Source organism: Sinohyriopsis cumingii, unplaced genomic scaffold (genome assembly GCF_028554795.1).
Source record: "Sinohyriopsis cumingii isolate HCF-2022 unplaced genomic scaffold, ASM2855479v2 utg001908l, whole genome shotgun sequence".
NCBI lineage: Eukaryota > Metazoa > Mollusca > Bivalvia > Unionida > Unionidae > Sinohyriopsis > Sinohyriopsis cumingii.
In genome coordinates this window covers 210,400-235,788 of record NW_028316080.1, presented here as the reverse complement: position 1 = coordinate 235,788, position 25,389 = coordinate 210,400, and the positions used below count along the sequence as shown (strand labels likewise).

At 37.5% G+C, this 25,389-nt stretch overlaps 1 protein-coding gene across 1 annotated transcript; it reads right to left on the bottom strand.

Moving 5' to 3' along the window:
• Positions 1-547: 547 nt before the first annotated feature.
• Positions 548-24,561, bottom strand: LOC149771373 (uncharacterized protein CXorf38-like). The gene is made up of 3 exons (XM_089948539.1): positions 24,002-24,561; positions 5,731-5,889; positions 548-577 (listed from the first exon to the last, which is right to left on the bottom strand). Exons 1-3 carry the CDS (start codon positions 24,509-24,511, stop codon positions 548-550), a joined length of 699 nt encoding a protein of 232 aa, XP_089804665.1. The 5' UTR covers positions 24,512-24,561.
• Between the last annotated feature and the right edge of the window lie 828 nt (positions 24,562-25,389).

Below are 25,389 nucleotides of genomic sequence, written 5' to 3'. Positions count from 1 at the left end.
TTATAACACTTGAATTGCTGCAAGAAGATACCACAACCTTCTTTGCAGTTAACATCAATGGGTATGATGGTGGAATAATGATAACAAGTGACTCAAGTGGGCATGAAAACACCTAGCTAATATCTAATGCATATAAAAAAGCAAGCTCAAAAGTATTTGGCCAAGAAATCTCGTTTAGTAGGGCACTTGATAACATTTAGTTTCACGCAACTGTGTCGCCCTCTTTAAATAAAGTTGTACCATCAATATTAGTATTATTATTAGTAGTAGTAGCCAAATTAGGTAGATACATACATAATATGTTGACTCATTATACTTCTGACTGGGTATTCCAGATACTTGTAGTAATACTTTGTCAAAAGGGTCTTAGTGTTAAAAGGACACATACATAACAATGTTGACTCCCTGTGTTTCTGACTGGGTATTCCAAGCATGTGTAATACTTTGTCAAGAAGGTTTGCAGTATTAGGTAGATACACACACCTGAACACCAGACATGGTTTTCAAAAGATTTCAAGTTTATTTCAATACTTAACAACCTATATTTTTATCTTTGCCACAGTGTGTCTTTGAAAATCTGCAAACAAATTTTTAAAGATTTTTTAAAAAATTTTGATTGTGAAATATTTTTTTTAGTAACAGATTACTTTTAAATCTGCTATGAGATCTGTAATTGGATAGGTTAGTTCTGTCATTAGTTGAATTCCTATGAAGTGAATGCTACATAGTTCTGCAAAGCTAATCACACTGAGCATCTTGATAAAATGACTTTTGGAAATTTTTAAAGATATGTAATCTCTGATGGTCTTGTAAATATGTATGCTAGGAGATAAACCGGTTTGGTCTGGAAAAAATATGCATGTAAAACTTTTATTCTGCAAAGGACACCTTTTCAGTCAACTCACACTGTCATAAAAAATAAAAATCACATGCCCTGCCTAAACCAATACAAGACTATAACCAATTGCCTTCTTACATGGATTTCATGGACCTATACCTGAAAATGGATATATATATATATATATATATATATATATATATATATATATATACACACACACACACACACAGCACCCTCGCGCCCGGATAACTCGCGATCCCGCTTATAACATGATGTCCGTCTTGGCTACCGATTTTTTCCAGAAAAAATGTATTTAAAATATCTTCAAAATATGCTGAACATGAAAAAAATTACGATAAGAATTGTTCAATTAAACACTGATACACTGCTCGTTTTATCATTGAAAATGGTGATTATTGCCCGTAAAAATATAATCCATATTTTGAAATTTGCAAGTTCTAAAGAAAATTTAATTTCAGAGATCTCGAAAATGAAAATTTTTGATGTGGGATGCAGAAAATTACTGAGGTTGGTATCTTCCGTCATGTTTCAGCCACCTGCTTTGTGGGATAATGTGTTGATCATTTAACTGTGCTGATATTTACAATGACAGAATTCAGTGACTGAAAGACTCTTTGATGTACTGTTGCCATTTTATAAGAGTACATTAAAAAAAAAAAGAACATGATGCAACAGCTAGGTGGCTAGTTCAAAAGCTTTGACTGGCGGCCGAGTGAGAAAATGTACTGATATTTAGTGATTGAATTCAGAGGCAGAAAGACCCAGTTTTAAAATCCTAGCGAGACCTCTGTTTCAAGATATCATATATTATGCAAGTTTTTATGATAAATAGTTGTCAGTATACTGTAATTAAACAGTCTGGTGAAATAGCGATCAATGAAAATTTCTGGTAAATGCTAACAGGTGGCAACAGAGAATGAAATAAACACCAATTAAACGTCTTCCTGTGTGAAAGTCACGTTCTAATCCTTTAATTCCGTTTCAGTGTAAACATTATAATCACAACATATTCTGTTCATTGAAAACATGAAAAGAGTCAATCGACCGTCACATCGAAACCCGTGGGTACTTCTTTGAGAGCCTAATTACATGTACATGCCAGCTTTGTTTTGATCAACACCTTGGGGATGTGTTTGTTGCATTAAAAAAATATCGATTACAAGAGACCTGGGGTGCTGGATTAAGGGTCTTGGGGCTGCCTTTGACGTAAAGCAAAATAGTAATAGAGACAACGACGATGATAGTGACTTCGAATGTTTCAGTGAAACTGATTTCATTAATGCCGAGGCTGTTTGGGAGAAATTCGTACAGACTCATGGTCCTGAGATGGGCGTTTCTTGATGATATGGAGGAATGGATTTGTGCTGACAATGATTGCCCCACAGCCCAATACATGTCAGATGAAACTATAATTAATTCTATAACGAACAAATTTGCAGCAGAAGACGATTCTAACTGGAGTAATACAAGTGTTGAAAGTGATGCAGATGCAGATGTTGCACCCCCACCCCTCTGCACAATCAAATATTTTGATATTGCCATAAGGTGGCTGGAGACACAAAATGTTGACTACATAAAGCTCATGCAGTTGAGAAATCTGAAGGATTTTGCTCGGCGGCAGAGAAACCAAGGAGTAACACCCACAAAAAATTAACTGATTTTTTCAGAAAGTGAATTGATATTTGTCAAGCGTGGCACAAACGGCAAGTATTAACTTGTTCTAATTTACGTTGTTTTAAATTTGTAGACCAATTAAATATGTTAGTACTGATTAACCCTTGTTTTTTTTGTTTTCCATTTTACTTATATCGCATTCAAATCTATCTATCTATCGTTCAATCGACAGTTTCTAGAAAAGAGTCGATATTTTGTATATAAAAAAACGTCTAATTTGGATCAAACAATAAAATTTGAATGTATCCAATTCAGCATAAACAATTAGTGACGTAGTACACAATGTGTGAAGTGGTACACATCTTAAGTGAACGGAAACCACGTGGAATAATGTTTTCGATGATCGCCTCAATATATTGTAATTTATCCTGAAATTAACGTTGTCCTATGAGGAAATAATAAAGTACACAGTTATGAAGAGATATTTATTCACAGTTAATCTCAGAACGATTATAAAGTGAGTATTCAACAGTATAATCTGCCTACCCAACCCCCTTATTTTTCCGTTATGTCGTCAATCACTTTATTGGTTTTGGGCTTATTTTAGAGGCCTCTCGATAACTCGCTCCTCACTTAGTGGTCGATGTTTCTGGACCCCGATGTGTGCGATTTATCGAGGGAGTGGTGTATATATATATATATATATATATATATATATATATATATATATATGTATATACCAAAACAGTATACTCAGCACCTTGATGTAAAGCAAAACATGCTTTTTTTCCTTCAAAACAAACATATCAAAGCAAACCAGAAAAATGCTTTGGTGAACAAATATGTTGAATCAGACCAGAAAAATGTTTTAATTGTTTTATCTATTGCACTGGTAAATAAAAAAATACTAAGGAAACAATTTGACGCATTTTATGAAGATAGTAATTGCTCAATGTCTCTATGTCAGAAAGAGATTAGTAGCTTCCACTGAGTTCAGGTCTTTCATAATACAAGTAATATTACAAAAATGTTCATACTGTGTCATAAATAAGTCTCATTCAAAATTAAATTTTCTCCTGTCCTGAGGTCTGTCATAGTGATCTGGACAAAACTTGAAGGAGGCTGGAAATTTTCTGCCAAAAAATTCGTGGGCCAAAACCTCTGGTACAATATTTTCTTTTGAAAATTGGCAACACAATAGTGAGATTGGTGATTTTTTTTGGGTGACAACTTTTTAAAAGCCAGGACCATCCATGTAATGTGTATGCTGGAAGTTCAACAGCCACATGAGGCCTGATTGGCTGGTTGTCTGCTGTGAGTGCATGCATGGCATTGATAATTTGTTGTTAACAGACAATCAGCGGTAGTTTACAGCAAGCGTGTTAAAAAGTATTTACTTTAAGAATATATTGTCTTTCAATTAACCAGCAAATAAAATGTTTATTCCTTAATTTCAACTATTTATTGTCATTTAAAATTCAAGCCAAGTCAAGATGAATGTTATGAATGAATTTATATTTTGGAAATTTGCTTACATTGGCACCAATTACTTCTGCCTATATCGATTATACAGATTGTTCCAATAATTGGCCAGATTATGAGTATGGTCGATTAATCGGTACAGCTTTATTATATACCCACATACTCATGAGCCATGGCAGTATCAGTATATTCTTTGTCTCATAGTGAACTTGGCCATTGTCCATTTGATCCCAAAATCAATAATCTTTCAAGACTGGAAAATTCTAACTCAGTTCTGTCTGGTTAACCTCAATATCTGCTCATGAAACTTCAAAACACAGCTGCTCAGATCATACTCTCAGTACCACAATCAGAGCACACATCCCCGCTGCTCTGTACCCTACATTGGCTATCCATTCGATCCAGAATCAAACAAAAAATGTGTTCTCTGTGCTATGTTTCACTGTCTGACTCCAGTCCAACATACCTATCCGACCTCACCCATGTGTACACACCAGCAAGATACATATGCTCCTCTTCTGACAACCGTATACTCATTATTCCAAGTATGAAAACAAAGTCATATGACAGCATTCTTTTGCATACCAAGGCCCAGCAACATGGAATGAATTGCCCACTGAACTTAGACACAAAGACACAGTGGTCACATTCAAGAGGGCTCTCAAAACTCACTTATTTCGACTGCAAGAACAATCTTAAAGACCTAATAATGTTTCCTACCTTAAATATTCACAGCATGTTTTTTAATGTTTTTGTAATCATATCATTATATGTTTTTTATCTTACAGGTGTTGTCTAATGTTCCAAAGCGCTTAGAGCTTCTAAAGATTAGGCGCTATACAAAGTCCTCATTAGTATTATTAATGAGTACATTAGTGGTTATTATTATTATTATCATTATTATTATTATTATTATTAATTTATTAACTGAACAATAAAAAATTGAGTTTCGACGTAGACGTGTCACAAAATAAATGTCACGTGTTTTTGAAAAAAATAGGAATCTTGTTTGGTGGTGTATCAACAGTTAGTCTAGTTCCCAAATTATGGACTACCGATTTGGCAAGATACTATTAAACACAACTACGGGAACCAGACTCATTAAAAAAACAAAAAAGCTGTGATGTTATACACAGACTTTTCACGTACATGTGATGGTTGTTCAAACAAGTTGGAACGACCTTTCATATATAGGATAGTTTGAAAAAGATGTTATTTAAACAGAATTATGAACAACTTCATTAGAAAAAGCGCATTATTAAAATTTATTATCGAAGTGATTGTAAAATGAGGATTCATTAATTAAACAGCTCAGTTCCCTAACGCCGCTCCCCCTCCCACGGTTTTCTCGATGTCAAAGCAATTTTTCTCTCAATTTTTGGAGGCCCCACTGTAACTCATGCCTCGCATGTAGTGTGGTGTATGTTTGTGGACCCCGCTGTGCGAGTTATCGTGTGGGAGGTGCAGCACGAGTTTGAATGCAAACTTATGACATAAATGTGACTTAAACATCCAGGTCAGTTTTAGGTTTGGACAAAAATGGATTTCACCTAAAAATATAAAGCAAACAAGAAACTTCCCAAAAAAATCCTGGACACTTTCATTTGTAACCAGCGGCCATTTAAAAAAAAAAAAATTATTGAGCCCTTTCATTCTCCCAGTTTGTAATGATCAAATTTTCTAAACTGTTCATCATGCAGTGTTATCAATGAAACAACAAATGAAGTTATCATCCTAATAAATATATAGATACAATTTCCATGTAAAGATACCTTGTGGATGTTGCCAATTGCAGTTTTACAATCCTCTAATGACTTCAGGCTGACAGGATCTTCTAACAATTGTATGATTTGCTGTATGAAACCCATTCTGCCCGCATCAGAAACTTTCATTTCACCATTATGCATCACCTTGTCTCGTATGGTAGAAATCTGAAATCACAGATGAAACATTTAAATCTAATTATTTTAATGATGCAAGACAAGTCCCATTGTGTCAGTTTTATATGCAACAACAAAAAGTATATGTATCTACTGCAGTTTCATACCAATCTTTTACTGTACATGAAAATGTAAAATTGCAACATGAGATAATTTTAATACGCCAGATACAGTACAAAGATAAAAAAATATTAAAAGTAAAGAAAGTAAAACCATATCAGATAAGTGGGCAGATACATTTTTCTAAGAATTTGGTTGGGCTGAATCCAATTTACAAAGACCCCACAACAGAACAAATAAATTGCCGACATCTATGCAAAAATGTACCCATTTCGCTCAGTTTCATATCAAGGCAGATCAGCATAAGCTGTACAAACCTGAAAGCCTATATGGCAGTATGCTTTCTTTCAAATTTGATCAAAATCTGTTCAGTGGTTTTTGAGAAGAAACTATTTAAAGGTTAATCATTGGTACCCATTTGAAAGCTCTTCGTACCTGAATAGTTTTTATCAAGTTTGTTTAAATTCCATTCAGTGGTCTGTGAGAGTTTTTCTTTAAATTGTGTTTTATTTTAACACCAGTGGCCATATTTGATAATGAATTGTCATTATTAAAAATATTAAAGGTCTTTATGTCTGGATGCTTTGTTTTGTTTGGTCAAATTGTGTTCAGTGGTTTTGGAGAAGGAGTCATTTTAAAGGTTTTTCTACTTTTAGTATTTATGTATTGGCATTATTTGCAACAATATGGAATGCCATCCTGTCAGGATACTTTCTGGCAAATTTTGGTCCCAATATGTTCAGTGTCCTTCAAGATTTAGTGATTTAGAATTATTTTCTATTTTTAGAAATGACTACCAATTCTTTGATGGTGGATAAGTATAACCTGTGTAGAACAGAAAGCCATTCATGCAGATGCTCTCTGCTAAACTTGGTCAAAAACTGGTCTGACAAGTTTTGATTAGTTTGAAATTGCAATTATTGATGGATACACAACATTAGATGGATGCATGGCTATACCAAAACCTCACCTGACCTAATTGCCATGCAAGCAACAGAGGAAAAAGGTCCAAAACAGTTATTTTTGGAACATCTCTTTAATAGTGTAGGAGAGCACATTTCAAAATAAATGTATTTACACAATACCGGCCACTTTGGTGAAAGCTTATCTGTGTAGTAGTATTCATATTTGATAATGTATTTAACTTTTCAATTGCATACCAAAAATAAACAGAGAAAGATAACCTGAAGATTTCATCCTCATGCTAAGGACTTCATCAGCAGACTGATGTGATCTCTACTGACTGTCATCGATTTACATCCATGCACGCAAACCATCACTGAACAGGGACAGGGCCATTACAACCTGCTGCATATCTGGGAAAACCTGTTAACATAGCTCACCATAAAATTCAAACTTAAAATCTGATAAATATTCTGAAATCATGTCCCAAATGGAAGAGCATTCAGTACTGCAGGGGACTTTTTAACTGCCCAAAACACATTTCTCAAACCAGAGCATGTTAATATGCTCTTCTTTTTAAAGAAGTATATTATTATTTGAAGTGCTTTTATGTTACGACTTTTATGTCACACTGCTTTTATGTTACGTCTTTTATGTCACACTGCTTTTACGTTACGTCTTTTATGTTACACCTGCAAGTCCATAAGCAGTAGCAATCACAAGATTTTCAAGATGGCTGCTACTATGCCAGTCACACTCAGATGCAATATATCCAGTGGCTTCTGAGATGTAGTTCAAATGAATATGAAAAACACTGAATTTGTATTCATGAATGTGTCTGGGCATCATACAATATACTACCCATTTCTTTGGCACTAACAGTTAACCGTATATTGCATGTACACAGACTATGTGGGTACAATATGTATGGATGAGTACCCAGCTGGGGAAAGAAAAGAAAGTAAATGTATTGTTGTCAATACATTTGCATTTTGTATATAAATAACTTCCTTTGTAAGACAGATTCAGGGTTAGTTCATCAGCTAATATTGTTACCCTCTCTAAATAAAGTCATTATTCTTATTATTATTGTGCACAATGATTATGCGTCTGACTGAATTCGATACTGCCAACATAACATATCTGAATGTGTTGATAAAAATTTGTATTCTGGTAGCAATGAAATGTAGTAGACTAATTACCGGTGCAATTAATTGTAGTAGACTAATTACAGGTGCAATTAATTGTAGTAGACTAATTACAGGTGCAATTAATTGTAGTAGACTAATTACAGGTTCAATTAATTGTAGTAGACTAATTACGGGTGCAAATAATTTTAGCAGACTAATTACTGGTGCAATTAATTTTAGTAGACTAATTACTCATACAATTATTTTTAGCAGACTATCAGAAGAAAAACTGTGATTGTGTAAGATAATGTTGAATATATACATACCATACTAGGAACCCAGTGATACAAATATTGCAAAATAAATTTATAAAGGAATTATATTTCCAAAACATTTTATTATCAACCTAGTGTAATTAACTTTAGTACATATAGCAGCAGGGAAGTTGAACAGACCTTCCGTTCCAGCCAAAATAAAGCTTCCTACGCGAACTTTCTCCGTAGAAGCCTCAGAATTCAAAAATAAAGCCTTCTACGGGAGCTAATTTTCATGCATTTCAGACCGGATGCATCGGGTGGTCGCGCCGGTGTGTTAGTAAATATAGCATCCGAGACAGGAAAAATAAAAGTCAGGGAATAATTTTTGTTTTTTGTTGTCATTAGGGGCTGCTTTGGTCCATTTTACGTCACATTAAAATGATATACTTGAAAATAATATGAGTTCGAAAACTAGTACAGTTGGAGAGCCTCATTCTGCTAGATTAGCACGAGAACAATTAGCGGCACTAAAGAAACTTATTCCAGTAAAAAAATTATTCAAGAAAAATGTTCGTGATTACGAAGATACGCAATATGGAATCACCGAGTTATCGTCAAAATGGTTAAAGCCAGTTACTGAAACAACCGAGCGAGTCGCATATGGTGACAAAAAAGATCAGGAACTCAGGAAACTTGGAATTGTTCCCATGTTGAAAGGTATCGAGGAACACTCACGAGAATTACCGGGACGATTAGCAATACTAGCACAACAACGCGGGCAACAACCAGGAGGAGGAACCACTGCAATTGGTTTTAAAATAAGTAAAGGAAAACTTGGAGTAGGAAAAAAAGCGTTCCGTCTCGAGGATTTAAGAGGAAATTTCACCGAGGCGGGATGGGGAATAATATCACAGCCGCTCTCGACGTTGTATAGTAATATAGATCAATGTGGTCAATTTGCGGAAGATTATTTTGATGGTCGAGGAGAATATCTGACTGATGAAGGAAAAAGAAGATACGCAAACCGTAAAAAACTGGTATAATATGTTATATAAAGTTTACACGGGAAAATCACAGGCGAGAGAAACGGATCCATATTACAGAAGATTTTTAACAGCCGCAAAGGAAACGTATAATTATAATGTGCAACAAGCGAAGGAAGAAAAGCAACAAGTGAAAGAAGAAAAGCAACAAGCGAAAGAAAAAAGACGACAGGAGAAAGAAGAAAAGGCTAAATCTTCACGGAAAAGAAAAGCAAAATTAAAAGAAGATATTCAACCACAGGAAGAAGATATTCAACCACAAGAAGAAGATATTCAACCACAGGAGTTTGAATTTCGACCACAGGAATTGAAAGAAGAATTTCAACCACAGGAATTAGGGGCCAGACCAAAAGTAAGAAGTCGACCTCAGGAAAAAAAGAAAAAAACCAAAGAAAAAAGATGAGAGCGACCGGAAACCAATATATTCTCCAATCGAATTTGAACCACCTGCGAGCGAGGGAGTTCGAACAACTGAGGAAGAAGTTGAATCTCATTTAAGAGGAAAAGTTGATTATACTAAACCTGCTAATATTTATTTGAGAGAAGACCATATCGATGTGCTCAAAGATGATGCTATACGATTAGATGCCGCTGCGGATTATAGTTCAGCGAATAAAAGATATTACTTGAAAAAAGAATTTGTTGATTCGTTTGGACCAGGAACATGGCCGCATTTAATTTATTTTGGTAGTTTGGAAAAGCCGATGAATTTTTACGATATCGGATATTCAAATTTTAAAAAGGAGCTCGATGAATATCAAGAAATGCTTGGAAAAAGATCATCATTTCCACAACATCCTAGCGGGATAACATGGGGAGATCCTTATCCTAGACCAGGTACGCCACCACCACAAGATACAAAAATAGGAAGCGGATATACCGTTTGCCCTGACAGTGTCGTCAACGATGTATCTCGCCTCGAAATATTAATCGGAGGAAAATGAGCCGGAAATAACTCTCATGAAATAATCAACGAAGCCTCAGATATTTGTCGGCGATTATTTCGCGGTGGCGTCATTGATTCTCACATTTACAAAGAGCTCGTTGACGAACTCATCGATTAAAACAACACAATTGAAATAACATGATTGTTCACAAACATCAACGCAGACCTAGACAGGTCCGCATAGTTAACTCTCGATTGCCCGTATATAAATATATTCACGGTAACGGATTAGGTGATATTGTTGGAAGCCTCGTCACACGAGTAGTCCCTAAAATCGGACCCGCAGCTAAGCAAATTGCATCAAAAGCAATAGGAAAGATTGGCGAGACTGTCATTTCTGGTATTGGTAATTTGGCCAGTAAAGGCTTCAATGTTGTCAAAAGCAAAATATCAAACTTAATGCGCAAAAAAAGCAGCCTGTCAAATTACCTAGCACCAGCGAAATGCCCGCTGATGTTAGTAAAGTTATAAACGACGCAGCAAATAAAAAAATAAATGATCTAGTACAGGAAGTTGCAAATACAAGTTTTATTTCGGGTAGCGGTCTTCGTTTTAGACGATAATTCTTAATAATAAATGTTCGCACAAGTGTCAAACGAAGTGTTCGACATGGACGAGCCTGTAGGCAAGGACACCTCCGTGCGTGATTTTCAGTATTTCTCATACGATGCAGTTGAACCAAATACACCTAATCGTTTGGAAATTCAAGTTCACGATACAACAAGATATTTTCTTCCATCTGAGGCATATATTGAAGTTGTCGGGGAAGTTATTAAAACGGATAATACCGTCTATGCAGCAGATTTTAGGGTCGGATTTGTTAACAACGGCATTATGGCATTATTCAAGAGTGCCACTTACATGATCGACGGAAGAGAGATTGAGTCAATTACTAATGATGTTGATTTGGCAACGACGATAATAGGCCTAGCTAGATACTCGGATGATTTTACTAGATCAGCTGGCCCTAGTATGATGTTTGCCAAGGATAATTCTGATCGTCCCGAAAGTAGGCCGTTTCTTATCAGACAACCCAACGATCGCGCCGCTCCTGCTGCTCCCGCTCCTGTCGAAGATATGATCATTGAACCTTATCCTGATTATAATCTCGGATTTTTCACGCGAAAGTCTATGCTAGCACCAGGTAACAGAAGATTCTCTTGTGCTATTCCGTTATCCCATATATTCGGATTTTGTAGGCATTTCAGGAAAATTATCTACGGAGCAAAACACACCGTTACGTTTGTCAGAAAGGAAAATAGCAACGATGCTATCTGACGAGAAGGTGCTATCGATTACGCTACTGGCGTGATAGGTCCCAATGATGCCGCGAATAATAACGGTACGGTAAAATTACTTAAATTTACTTTGTGGATGCCAGCGATAACTCCATCAATAATCGAGGAAGAAAAATTATTGTCATTCATGAACCAGGGTGGTAAATCTGTTATGTCTTGGCTGACAACAACAACAGATTCCACAACTATTAATATTAATGGTGATTTTACCTGGCGTATTGCATCGCAGCAGGGTACCTCTGCACCTAGGCATATCTTTATCGCTTTTTTGCGTACCGGTAGATATCATCAATTATACAGTCACATGATATTTGATCACATTGGAGCAACAAATGTGTCGTTGAGAGTAAATGGCCAACAAGAACCATCCGAGGAAATATCAATTGATTTTGAAAATCATTCGACGGCTCGTGCGTATCATCGCTTGTTAAGTTTCATGGGTCGTGATCAAAATATCGATACCGGATTGCAAATATCACAGCTAGATTTTAATAAACTTTATCCTATCTATTACTTTTCCCTGGAGCATCTTGATCTGGTAAAGCAATCTGTTGTTGATATCCATTTCAAAGCCAGAATTAACACAGGTGGACTTAATTACAAAGCGATCGCGGTTATTCTTAGCGATAGAACAATGATCTTGGAAGGCATCAGCGGCAGAATGAGAATCATCGACGCTCCTGTTGAGAAAATGTAACTTTGAAGATTTTCTAAATTTAGATTAAACGATTATTAATATGCCATACGAACACGTCAGCGTAACTCTGACCCCGGGTCAGATGAAAAAACTCCAAACAGCAACAGCAAAGCGATGCGGTGTGAAATTAACCCTGAAAAATGATCAAATTCAGGGCGGGCCTAACAAACTGTTGCTAACTAAGAATCAACGTGAACGCTTTACCAAAGCCAAATCAGCAAATTCTGGCGTTCATGTGAATCTTATTATAGGTGCCATCAGAGACATGGTCAAAACGGGCGGAATTTTCCCTTTCCTAGCTGCTATTCCTGGATTATTATCCGGGGCTCTTCCGGCAATTGCAAAAGCTATAGGATTAGGCGCGGCCGTTGCTGTAGGCGACAAACTAGTACACAAAGTAATGGGAGGGCGATATGGTAAAAAAAAGGGAAGCGGCCTTTATCTAAGACGCACCCCCCGTACGGATCCGGCCTAAGATTAGCACGGCCTATTCAAATTTAGATTTATTCAACGAAGCAAAAAATAAAAAAAATAAAATTTTTCAGAGGCATATTTATGCGGGATCAACTACCAGAAAAACCAAACCCCACCGAGACAGGAATAATAAATCTCGATTCAAATACCGGTCCTGGCACACATTGGGTCGCCTACGCGATTAATCCTCGCGAAGTTGTTTACTTTGACTCGTACGGACTAGCTCCACCAAAAGAATTTATCGATTACGTGTCAAAGTTAAATATTCCAATTTGGTATTCGACACTTCCAACGCAGACGTTAATGGATCCACCGATATGCGGTCCTGAATCAATTGATGTCCTCGACGCAATTTCAAAATCATCCGGCCCGTATCATAGGATCGTATTTAAATACGCCGTAGATAAATATCATGGTTGATATTTACGGAAGATTCCTCTACAGGAAGAAGGAAGCAGAAGTGACTGACGTCGATCTATCAAAATTCGCAACCAGGGATGATATTAACAATCTTCTATCGCTGTCAGAAGTGGATCCTGGCGAAGTTGCTATTTTTCAAAGCCGCGAAGGGAGATTACAAACAAGCAACGTCAAAATAACTGATATAATCAAGCGAGACGAATATAACGATCGCATTAATCAATTTACTAGCCTGTCAGATTCGGTATTAAAATCCATCGCTGATATCGCCGACATTATAGCGAAGTTACCCCTGAAGGCTAATATCGCGGATGTGGAAAAAAAAGATAGCGAATTATCAGCAACGTTGCTTCTGAAGGCCGATAAAACATTATATGACGATCTTCAGGACAGATTGACAAAGAGACTTAACAGGCTAAATAACGATCTTAAAAAAACTCGACGATACCCTAACTAAATTTAGCAAAAAAATTGACGAGGACATAAAAACATCTATTGATAATATCTCCACCACTGCAAACGAGCTAGCAAAGAAAAAAGCCGATCAAACATCGCACAATGATCTCAACGAGAGAGTAAGAAAAATCAACGAGGATATTACTAATATTCTCGCCGATATTACCGAAATAAATATCGTAATGAGTCAGAAAAGCGATAAAACATCATACGATGATCTCAGCGAGAAAACGAAAAAAATCAACGAGGATATTGCCAAAATTAACGATGAAATTAACGTGGTGCATGAATTGGCGCGTCAAAAGGTCGATGTATCGTTGTACGACGGAGAAATTCGAGACTTAAATGCGAAACTTCTCGACGCAACCACAAAAATTAACGATATTAACACAAAAATGTCGTCAATGAATCTTGGAATATTAGCGCGTATTGTCATACCATCGGAGGTAGAAACAGAAAAAATTGATTGTCATGTACCATTTGTGGTAAAGGTACAAAAAGGTATATGGACACCCGAGAATAACACATTTAGTTTTACTTTTTCGATTGCTGGTGTATATAGAATATATTTTATCCCCCCGGTAAGATTCAAAGTAAAACCCAGATTTCGTGACTCTTATGAGTATCATCCCGGGTTTTTAATTCTTCCGATATACGAAAACTATACAGAAACGTTTACATTAGAACCGCCAGATAGAACGTTTCAGATGACAGTTGAATATATTGTAATTTTCGAATATTTATCCGGAATACACGCAATTGGTTAGATAACCTAACTAATAAATGACTGCATCGGACTACCGATACAATCAGGCGCGTTTATGGCAGGATTCGCTAAAAAAGCTCCTCGACGAGTATCAGGTAAAAATAAAAAAATATCAACGCAGATTAATTGCCATCGATGTTGCTGTGTACGCGGTAAGTGCAAAAATCGCCGGTGCGGGAATAATCTTATCCGCGGTAACAACAATCGCGTCGATCGTAGCAACGATAATAATCTCATCAACAACAACGATCGCTGGTGTTCTCAACATTATCGCAAAAAAAATATCCTCATGCACAAATGAAAAATTATCTCTGTACACGAGTAAATTATCCCAGGTCAACAAAGCGTATTCGAAATTATCGTCGCTGCTTTCTGAGAGTCTCAACGACGGCGTTATATCCGATCTAGAATTTTCTGTGATGGTAAATATCTACTCTGAGATTGAACAAATGAATATCAATAATGTCGGAACTAACTCAAATCGTGACAAACACGACACCGTCGATAACAACGCTGATATCGGCAAGCTCAACCAGGCCAGAATTTAGTATCGATTTTCCAATACCAATTAGCGTCAAGGAAATTGCGCTGTCACAGTTACGCGTCTATAATAGCTGGCCCAATGTTAGGTCGAAATCATTTGGTAGATTATCATCGAATAATTCGCTTGTTTTTGCCAATAAAAACCGCCCCGATGGAACTCCCGATTGGATCGTCGTTGGCATACCAACAGGCAGTTACGAAATTGAGCAAATCGACAAGGAACTTACCAGTAGAATATCGAATATAACCGGTGATGATAAGCCAGGAATAAAAATATTAGCACACGAACCAACGCTGTCATCGATACTCGAAGTAAAATCGCCATATATCGTCGATATTTACCAGTCATCGATTAGGACAGTTCTAGGTTGGCCCGAAATCGCACCTCTGGCAAAACCAGAAAAGCCAGATTTTATTATTCCAGGCTGGCACGAAGAAGCTCCTCCAGAGCTACCGGAGCCAAAAAAATCAGATTTTACCACCGACGAAGGATGGTACGGAGATATCAGACATAAACCTATAATCCACAGCGCCATTAATCTCATGAACAACCACAAATTTAACCTGGTAATGTTCGCTTTTACTTTTAGGGACGAAATAATTCTCTCGTGGTTGCCTCTTCCTAAAATTCCCCCCGGTGTGAAAATCTTCGACGCTACCAACATTAGCAGGATAATATTTCCCATAGATGGTATCTTGGTAAGAAAAACCATCGACGAATTTAATCAAGAACATAAATTACAATTAAATTTACTACGAGAATCCTTTCATGAATGCATCTTAAATAAATCAGGCTCATGTAGCGAAATTATCGAACGCGTGAAGATTTTAAATCAACTCGCGAATGATGTTGAATATTATCACGACATGTTCATTCGGGCGATAATCGACGATATATCAATTGCCGATTATGTTCTTCCTATTAGCAGCTTCACGTTGATCAGAAATTCAGGAGAAAAACAAAAATTCATGAGAGTATTTGGATTAACCGAGCAAACGCTACCAAATTTCAAATTTCCCGATTATGATGTTGATAAAATGAGAAAATCCGTCACTGATACCATCGATGATTTATTTCCGAAATTACATGCCGCGTGGACTAAAAAAATACAATCAGAATCGATTCTCAAACACGATAATGATCCTGCCGGGCAAGGGCGGCATATCTCGCCGGGTATCGTCAATATAACGGAGGTTATCGCGATTTATCTTCACGCGGACGTCGTTGAAGGTAGCTACAACGTGGATTCGTCTGTGTCAGAGCAGGCACAGCAGGGATTTATCTTATATTCGTTTTCACCTAGCGCATCTCCGGGTTTTTTGATAATAAAACAGCCAGTAAATCCGTTTTATCTGCGATGTCACAATCGATTATTATCGAAGATAAATTTCAAACTGACGGACCAGAATGGAAATTTACTTGATATACGCAAAGAAACGCTGAGTATCAACTTGCTGGTGAGATCGTAGAATTGGAATCGAAGATTCTTAAGATTCTTAAATCTGCCCGCCAGAGAAAAATAACCAAAAAAATAAATAAAAACCAGGAAATTTTTCAAAATTAGTAAATTTCTTAATTTTGATGGGGTAAATACCCGTCAAATTGAGTAATTTATATAATTTCGTAAATCTGTTGGGGTAAATACCCGTCAAATTGAGTAATTTATATAATTTTATGTTTTTGATGGGGTAAATGGTAGTCAGAAACAAGAAAATTGTACAATTTCAGTAAATAAATTAATTTAGTAAATAATAAAAAAAAAATAATAAAAATCAGGGAAATTAAGAAATTTGTGTAATTTTATGTTTTTGATGGGGTAAATACCCGTCAAATTGTGTAATTTATATAATTTCGTGAATCTGCTGGGGTAAATACCCGTCAAATTGAGTAATTTATATAATTTCGTAAATTTGTTGGGGTAAATGGTAGTCAGAAACAAGAAAATTGTACAATTTCAGTAAAATGAATAAAAAAAAATAATAAAAATTAGAATTGGAATCGAAGATTCTTGAAATTTTGTTTTTTTTTGTGGCAAGAATGAAAATCAAAGATTTTTAAGAATCTTAAGAATCTTCGACGCTAATTTTACTTTCATCGACCAGCTTTTTTAGCTGCCTGACGCGCGAGCTGGTAATTTTTCTTGACTCATATTCGTCAGACAAACTCGACCTAACTTTTTCTACCAGCGTCGATAATTTAACAAAATCCTCGATTTGATCATCGCTGACAGTCGCAAGAGATTGGTACATCGCAATCTGGATTTTCTTTATAAATTTGTATTCTGACGGTAGCGTGTATCTGTATTCGAGTTTTCCTTGGACGATCGTCTCAAATTCGGACCAGATTTTACCTGTGTCCAAATCTGAGGATAAATTTACATTTTTATTTTTTAAATCCTCGATGGCCTCGATGATGTTATTTATATTCTTCTCGTTCATTATACAAATTTGTAATATTTAATTAATTTTTAGAAAATCCTGAAGAATCTCCGATTCCTTATTTTTAGTCTGAAATTATCGGAATATAAGAAAACTCGATCCATTCACCAAATCGATAGGAAAATGTCGCGTTGATTATTTTTTCTGTTGCACGTCGCACCGAGACCATGTGAATACCAAAGTACCTTGCAGCGGCATTCATCGATGTGAATATGATTTCTTCATTTGTTTCTTTATTTATTGATTTAACCGCCTTAGCTGGTCGATATCTGCGGCCGGTATTGCCGGATATGCAATTTTCACTCTGAGTTACCGCGCGAAGATTGGACAGTTTGTTGTTAAGTTTATTTCCGTCAATATGGTCGATTACCAAATTATTCTTGATGGGTCCGTGAAAACACTCGAACACAAATCTATGAAGGGTATAATTTGTGTATCTTCCTTTTCTACCCCCGCTGAAGGTACATATCAAATAACCCGAATTGCCAACTCTACCAACATGTTTCTTCGTTTTGATATGTCTGACAACACCATCCGATGACGCCTCGTATCCCTCGATCTTTGGATGAGATTTAAACTCGCATGTCATTGTTGTTTCTGGAATCACTGATTTCAAGTTCATTATATAATAATTATATGTCTAAATCGTTATTTGCCTTGAATCGATTAATATAATCTTCTTCACATGTTATCACCGACGAGGATCTTTTTTCATAATATCGCCGCAATTCCCGATAATTCTTTCCTCCGCAGGCCAAACACAACCGAGTTTTTCCTCGCGTGCCAACTTGACAAACTAAACATCGCTGTGGTCCTTTACTGCCACGTCGAATCGCATGTATATGAGCGCCGCAATAATCGCCTCTGCAGGATTTGTCACAGAATTTTGTTGAGCCGATTAATATCCACTTGCATTGATTCATTATAATTTAAACATTTGTCTAAAATATAATCATGGATGTATTTGATCTTGATGAGGCAGAATATATTATACCTGAGGCTGATCTGGCGAAGAAAGAATTTTTCGATGACGGAGCCGTTCACACTTGGTCGACATGGAAAACAAATTCCATCGATGCCACGATGAACCTGGAGCGAGCTAAGAAAATAATCGAGTACATAAAAACCGAATACAAAGAAGAGCGATTTATCTTTGGAATAAAATTTATCGCACAAATGTCCGACGATACTTGGATTATTCGCGATAAACGAGATCCAGTGCGTGGCGGTAAGAAAAACGTTATTCTCGATAAGAATTCTAAGCCCGGATTGTTATTGGGAATCGATGGTCCTTATTATGCTAGGGCATATCCATCTAGTGCAGTTGTTTATGGAATTTATCGGCTAAATAATAATCCGGATGTGAAAAATCTACCTGCGATGAAAGAATCGCCGATGATAAATTGCGTGGCTGAGCGTGTTATCGAACATATGAAAAACGCTCGACGTGGATCTGGTTTGACCCAGTTGAGGTTGGATAAAATTAACGCGTGGGCGAAGACCGTCGCTGATGGTGCATCGGTGGACGATGTAGCTGTGTTGAGTAAAAAACTTAAATTTCCGATCACGGTGAAAACGTTATCGGGAGAAATATTATATTCATCGCCGTATAGATCCCGAGGAGCACCAATCGAGATTGTCGATCATAATTCACATGCGTGGTCGCAGTCGGTAATGATATTTCCGCGGGATCGTATTGTTAAATTTTATCCCACAGATAGTAAATCTGCGGAGAATAATAATTCCGATGCCATGTTTAGATTTATCAAAAAATTAAGCGCATCTGATCCAATATCGATATGGTTATTCTCGAGTGAAGAAAAATACGATCAATTTATTTTGCCATGTGGCGATCAGTTGCTAACGAATTGCTTTACAGTTCCGTCTGTGGCCGCTCACGCCGCCAGAGAGAAAAACTCGTGGAAGCCTACAAGGAACGAATTCCTCGCTGATGTTCAACTTAGTTGTATCGAGTATGGCCATGGCGGATTGTGGAATACCAGGTACGATTTCGAAGATATGATTTCCGTTGACATGAGCGCGTGTTATCCTGGAAGTTTCCTTGGATATGGCGATTGTGCAGATTATTTTGCTAAATTCGGTCATCCTACCAGCGAAATGACAAGAGTAGCAATTAACGGACCGTTGCCTGATTTTGTCATGACCGGATTCGCTTATGTAACGTCGTTCGAGTTTGCTAAAAATTTACATAAAATTTGCTACATTTGGTTCGGAAGGCATTTATCTCAGCGCCGTTGGGTTCCTACGGTGTTATTGAGATATATGCTAGATTCGTCGATGTTAGTATCGTTGACAGTGAGCGAGGCGATTATATCCTACAGAAAACAAACTAATGTGTGGTTGCCGACGGACTGTGACAACGCAAAAGATATAGGAAGAAAAATAATTGGTAAATTTACTCAAGGTGGATCCGTTGATCATAAACATCGACACGCTAGGTTGTTTATCAACGACGCCGAGATGGATTTTATAATCGCCGATACGGTATCACGAGGAATATTTTGCAAGAGAGAGAATATTATGATTGATGGAGCAAAATTAGGTACCGTGATTAGCTATCTTGACGGAGAATCAGCGCAATATACGCATTTACGGTCGTCGATGCTCGCTTATATAAGTATAAATTTACTCTCGATGATAAACACATTTTCTGATATCGCGGTAAGAGTCGCAACGGATTCATTTTATATCGATAAAAAATACCAGTGTAGGCTGGAAAATTTAATCACCGATGGTAGCTCATGGGGAACCTGGAGGATAAAAAACGAGGATATCCTAGATTATTGTGAAGACGCCGATGTCGAAGATTGCGATGAATTTCATCAAGGTAAATTTGAAAAATCTTCGATTTTGGAAATATCGGCAGCCGCATCTGCATTTGACCCAATTTCACGCAGCAAATTCGTTTACCTAAATGGGCCTGGTGGTAGCGGTAAAACAACGCGAGCAATAAACTTATTTGCAAATTCTGACATGATTGTGTTGACTCCGACTCACAGATTAGCGCGAGAAATAAAGCAGCGTGGCGTTAATTCGTGCACGTATCACAGTTATTTCAAGTACAGCGGTGGATCATGGGACTCGGCTCGCATGGGAGACAAATATATCAACAAGATTATAATCTTCGATGAGATTTGTACGGTAAATTTAGATATATTAAAATCGATATTAGCTTGGCTGGGAGGAAAAAATACCGCTGTAATAATGTGCGGAGATCATGGCCAACCTGATCCTATCGATGGTGAATCGCCTCACGAATGGCTCAGAAACTTCGTTGACTATTATGAGGAAATCGACGCTGATTATAGATCGACATATATTTTACTGACCGAATTTAAGAAATTGATTCGACTACAACCGAATAAGATTCAGTGTGACGTTATGAGAAAAATAATCGACGAGACTCCGATGAGCGATTTTCTAAATTTGTGGCGTCCCGATCATCTGATAGTTGCTAGTAGGAAAATTATTCGTGATATTATTCAGGAAATGTTATTTAAGCTGCAATGCGAAAAATTTCCAACGCTGCAGGTACCGTTATGCTACAGGCCAGCTAATACTAGGCGACAAAATATTAATATTATTTTGCCATGCGGAAAGGAAAAGATTTTGGTCCTAAATGATATTATCTTTGTTGATATTAATCTCGTTAATGACGCGATAAATGCAGAAAAATCACCGTGGAAATTAGGCTACGCAACAACGATACACTCGTCACAGGGATTGACCGTAGATGGACAAGTTTGGATCGTCGATGACAGAATTTCTTGGTCAAATTTGGTATATTTGGCCGTATCGAGAGTAAGAAAATTATCTCAGCTAGGACGAATTCGAGTAAATTATCTCAATGACGCTGGCGGTAGTTGAGTATCTTCTGGTACTATTTGTAATTCTTCTTTGGTAAATCCGCGTTGAGGCGCTAACGAATCTAGGATATAAATCGCTGGTCTTCCTGATGATCTTGTTACGGCAGATATTTTGTGTGTTGTAACACTCCAGGTTGGGTCGGTTGCTCTTTTTCTGCCTCCTTCAGCCTCGCCTTCTTTATACAAATATCTGACTGTGACGCTACCTAGTACAGGCTGAATTGTGGAATCTCGCTTTAGGGGTATATTCGATTTTGTAATTGCAATTGCGGGTTTCATTGCTATCGTTCGAGTTACTTCGTTATTCAGTGCGTTAATTACATGAGGCAATCTTGATACCCAATCGTGAGATCGATTATCCTGAATAAATTCACGCGCGTATTGGTATCCGAATAATCGTTCTGCGAGAGTTTTATTGAATCTTTCGACGATAGCTTGATTGTGATGAACACCTACGATACCGCGTCGGATTTTCACATTATTTTTTTTCATCAATGAAGTAACCGCGCCAAGAAATTCTCGACCTGGATCAACCTGGAGAAGATTCGGCCATGTCAACGGGGATCGTGAATAAATTTCGCTAAACGCCTTAGCGATCTCCGTTGCTGTTTTATTCGATACTGGCTCGGCTTCTTTATACCTACTAGCGATATCAACGATGGTCAAAACGTATTTATATGTGACTCCGTCGACGGTACCGTGAGGAAGAAACATCAGATCCGCTTGATGGACCTCATTGGGGACGCTGACGGTGAAACTCGCGTACGGTATTTTCTTGGGCGGAGGGAGATATATTTGCCAGATTGCCTGTTTCGATAGCCACGATTCAGCGACGGATTGTTTTACTTTAGCGGCTTTGGCGAGTTTGGCAATTGCTGATTTTCCTCGCCAAAATCCTCGCGGAGAATAATATATTTGCTCCATATTATTTACCAGCACCGAATACTAATTTACCTTTCATCGCGCCTTTTATCAACCAGGATGCCAATTTCTCTTTGAAACTTTTGTCAGGAATTGCGTCTAGTGCGTGAATTAGCCTGATATCAGCGAGATGCCTTTGTTGTAAATCTCCGCTGCGGTATGCGAGATCGTGGTAGTAACAAGCGTTATCGATTGCGTTTACCGGATCTTCATCTTGTTTTGGTTGGTTATTATCGTCGAGTCTGATATCGAGTCTCGTTCCGGGTCCACAATAATTATACCCTGGCAGATGCTTTTCTCCGGGATATTTTGCCCAGGGAGTTCCGGGTAGATTTGACAAGGAGGCTGCGATATCTCCTCCGGTTCTTCTAGTTTTTTTTTACAAATCTGAACTTGCGTGTCTTGCAAACTTCGCATTCTCCTGCAATTGCGTTCCTGTTGTTGCGTGTAACGATTTCGGTTGGATGTATCGTAGCTGTGTGCTTGCGACACTTAACACAATATAGATCCATGTATTCTAGTAACATGAATGTAATTGATTTTTCAGCCACGAAACGACGCGAGCAGGTAAAACATCATGCGGCATTACCGAATTCGATTAGAATGATAATCATTGGCCCGTCAGGATCTGGAAAGACGCAATTGTTATTGAATTTGATCATGCGATGGCTAAAATGGGACAAATTGTATTTGGTTGCACCATCCGTTGACGATCAACGCTGTTATCAAGTGCTAAAAGAATTTAGCGACAATACCGACGAAGGCACAATCGAATTCATCACAGACATCAATGAAGCTCCATCCGTGGAAAATTTGGACGGCGATATTAATAATCTTGTTGTATTCGACGATGTTATGCTGGACAAGCAGACCAACCCGGCTAGGATATTCTCGCGTGGCAGACACAAGAACACCGATGTTATTTACGAAACACAGAGATATACGCAGATTCCAAAGGTGATTAGGGACAATTGTAATATTTTATCGGTGTTCAATGGCGTAGACACGCACACGTTGAGAAATATCCATCAGACCTGGTGCAACGGCGACATGGATATAAACAAATTTAAAAATTTGTTCAGCCGCGCTCAGGCAACGCCGCACGGGTTCATCACGATAAATCTTCACGATCCACGCAGTCGGTATCGAATTGGTCTTGATCAAATTTTTTCATGAAAAAGCAGCCCCTAATGACAACAAAAAACAAAAATTATTCCCTGACTTTTATTTTTCCTGTCTCGGATGCTATATTTACTAACACACCGGCGCGACCACCCGATGCATCCGGTCTGAAATGCATGAAAATTAGCTCCCGTAGAAGGCTTTATTTTTGAATTCTGAGGCTTCTACGGAGAAAGTTCGCGTAGGAAGCTTTATTTTGGCTGGAACGGAAGGTCTGTTCAACTTCCCTGCTGCTTACATATACATTTTCCAAATAAACACTTTCCAACAGGGTGTTATTCTGAATAAAGGTAATGGAACATTCCTTTATGAATCTACAACAATGAGAATCAAGCAAATTACATCGATTTTAATTAATCAGCAACTCTGTTAACACTTGACTATTAACTGGTGTTGCCTTCAAGCTAATGGGGCATGTATGTGTAGGTTATCTATCCAATTGTCACCATACTCAACAGATCCTCCTGACATTGTCACCATACTCAACAGATCCTCCTGACATTGTCACCATACTCAACAGATCCTCCTGTCAATGTCACTATACTCAACAGATCCTCCTGACATTGTCACCATACTCAACAGATCCTACTGACATTGTCACCATACTCAACAGATCCTACTGACGTGTGGCTGCACATAAATTCAACGATCTTGACAAAAGATTTTGCATGCTTTACTTACCGTTTTTGTAAGATCCAGACCCTGTGGAGAAATTTTGGGATGGAAGTGTCTGCAGTTAACTAACAATGCTAACAATGCTTGGGTATCACACTTAGCAGGTCCAGAATTGGAAGGCTGCTGTCCTCCTGGCATAAAAACCTTGGCACATTCCCATGGCTTGAATGGCCATGAAGGGACATGGCTGTTATTCCAGTATATTTCTTCCGATTTTGGATTGACATGGAGTGCTAACAATTCTGCAAGCCAAACATCACATTCTGATCTACAACGCTTTTTAAATGCCCAAACCCCGTACTTGTCTCTTTTCACACGACTAGCATGACAGATAGTACAAGGTGGCAATGACACTGTTTGACCTCCATATATTTTTTGAACAAGTGACTGATGTAGACAATCAACCTCTCTTTTTATGAAAGTATGCACTCCTGATTTCATATAATATAAGGCCAAGTTCACCGACAGCCAGTTTGTGTACTCTTTGACCTCAACTATAGGGGCTGATGCTGCCATTTCAACTCTAGTTCAACTAATGCTGGGTTATGCCAATGGTACTTGCATCATCACCGAAGCCTGGAATAGAAACAAAAGTTGGATTAAGGTGAAGCCAGTGTCGCATACTTGACAATTCCACATGTCAACCTTCATGACACATGATTATCATCTTTACATATTCTAATGAGCAATTTCTGTGAATTTTCATCCCCAGCTTAAGCTGGTATGTACCCTGGGTTTGATATGCTAATTTAGTTAATCTTAGCCTTTCACACTGACTGTGTACATCTGGATGTAAAATTTTGAACAGGGAATGGAATACAATAAAATCGTAAATAACTGAATGTGGAATGGTATTAACTTAAACATGATGATGATTAGAAGTAAGCATACATCTCAAATGGTTTGTGTAATTTAGTAATAATTGTGTAATAATCTCAAATCTTACAGGCAAACAAAAGGCACAAGTGGGCCTTGCATCACTCACTGACTTACATAACAGTTGACCATTTCACTGTGCAAACTTGTGTAGTAGTGTTAGAACACGTCTTATAAATTATCACGTACATTTTACCAATTATGCTCTATTCATGAAGGCATAATTACTGTGTACAATCTTCTACTTATAGCTGCTCATATATGATCTTTATGATAACAAACTCAACAGATGAAAAATATGGCTTCACAAGTTGTAAAAAGTCAATCAGATTGCAAAATCACTTCATTAACATGCATTGATCTATCATTAATGAAACGGTCAAGAATCCTGATGAATGAAGATTAAAATCTGAACACAAATATGGAACTGTTATCAAATTTAAAAAAAATCTTATGCTAGATTATTCTTGGATTCAGTCAATGTTGGTATGTGAGAAAGCTTGCCGGTAGCTTCTCGT

What these genes read in the sequence shown, in the direction of transcription:
- LOC149771373 (XM_089948539.1), bottom strand. Translation starts at nt 24,511, where the DNA reads ATGGCAGCATCAGCCCCTATAGTTGAGGTCAAAGAGTACACAAACTGG. An exon ending in GTCTGGATCTTACAAAAACG is followed by an intron (nt 5,890 to 24,001) that starts GTAAGTAAAGCA and finishes CTGTGATTTCAG; the next exon opens with ATTTCTACCATACGAGACAA. An exon ending in CAATTGGCAACATCCACAAG is followed by an intron (nt 578 to 5,730) that starts GTATCTTTACAT and finishes ATTTGTTTGCAG; the next exon opens with ATTTTCAAAGACACACTGTG.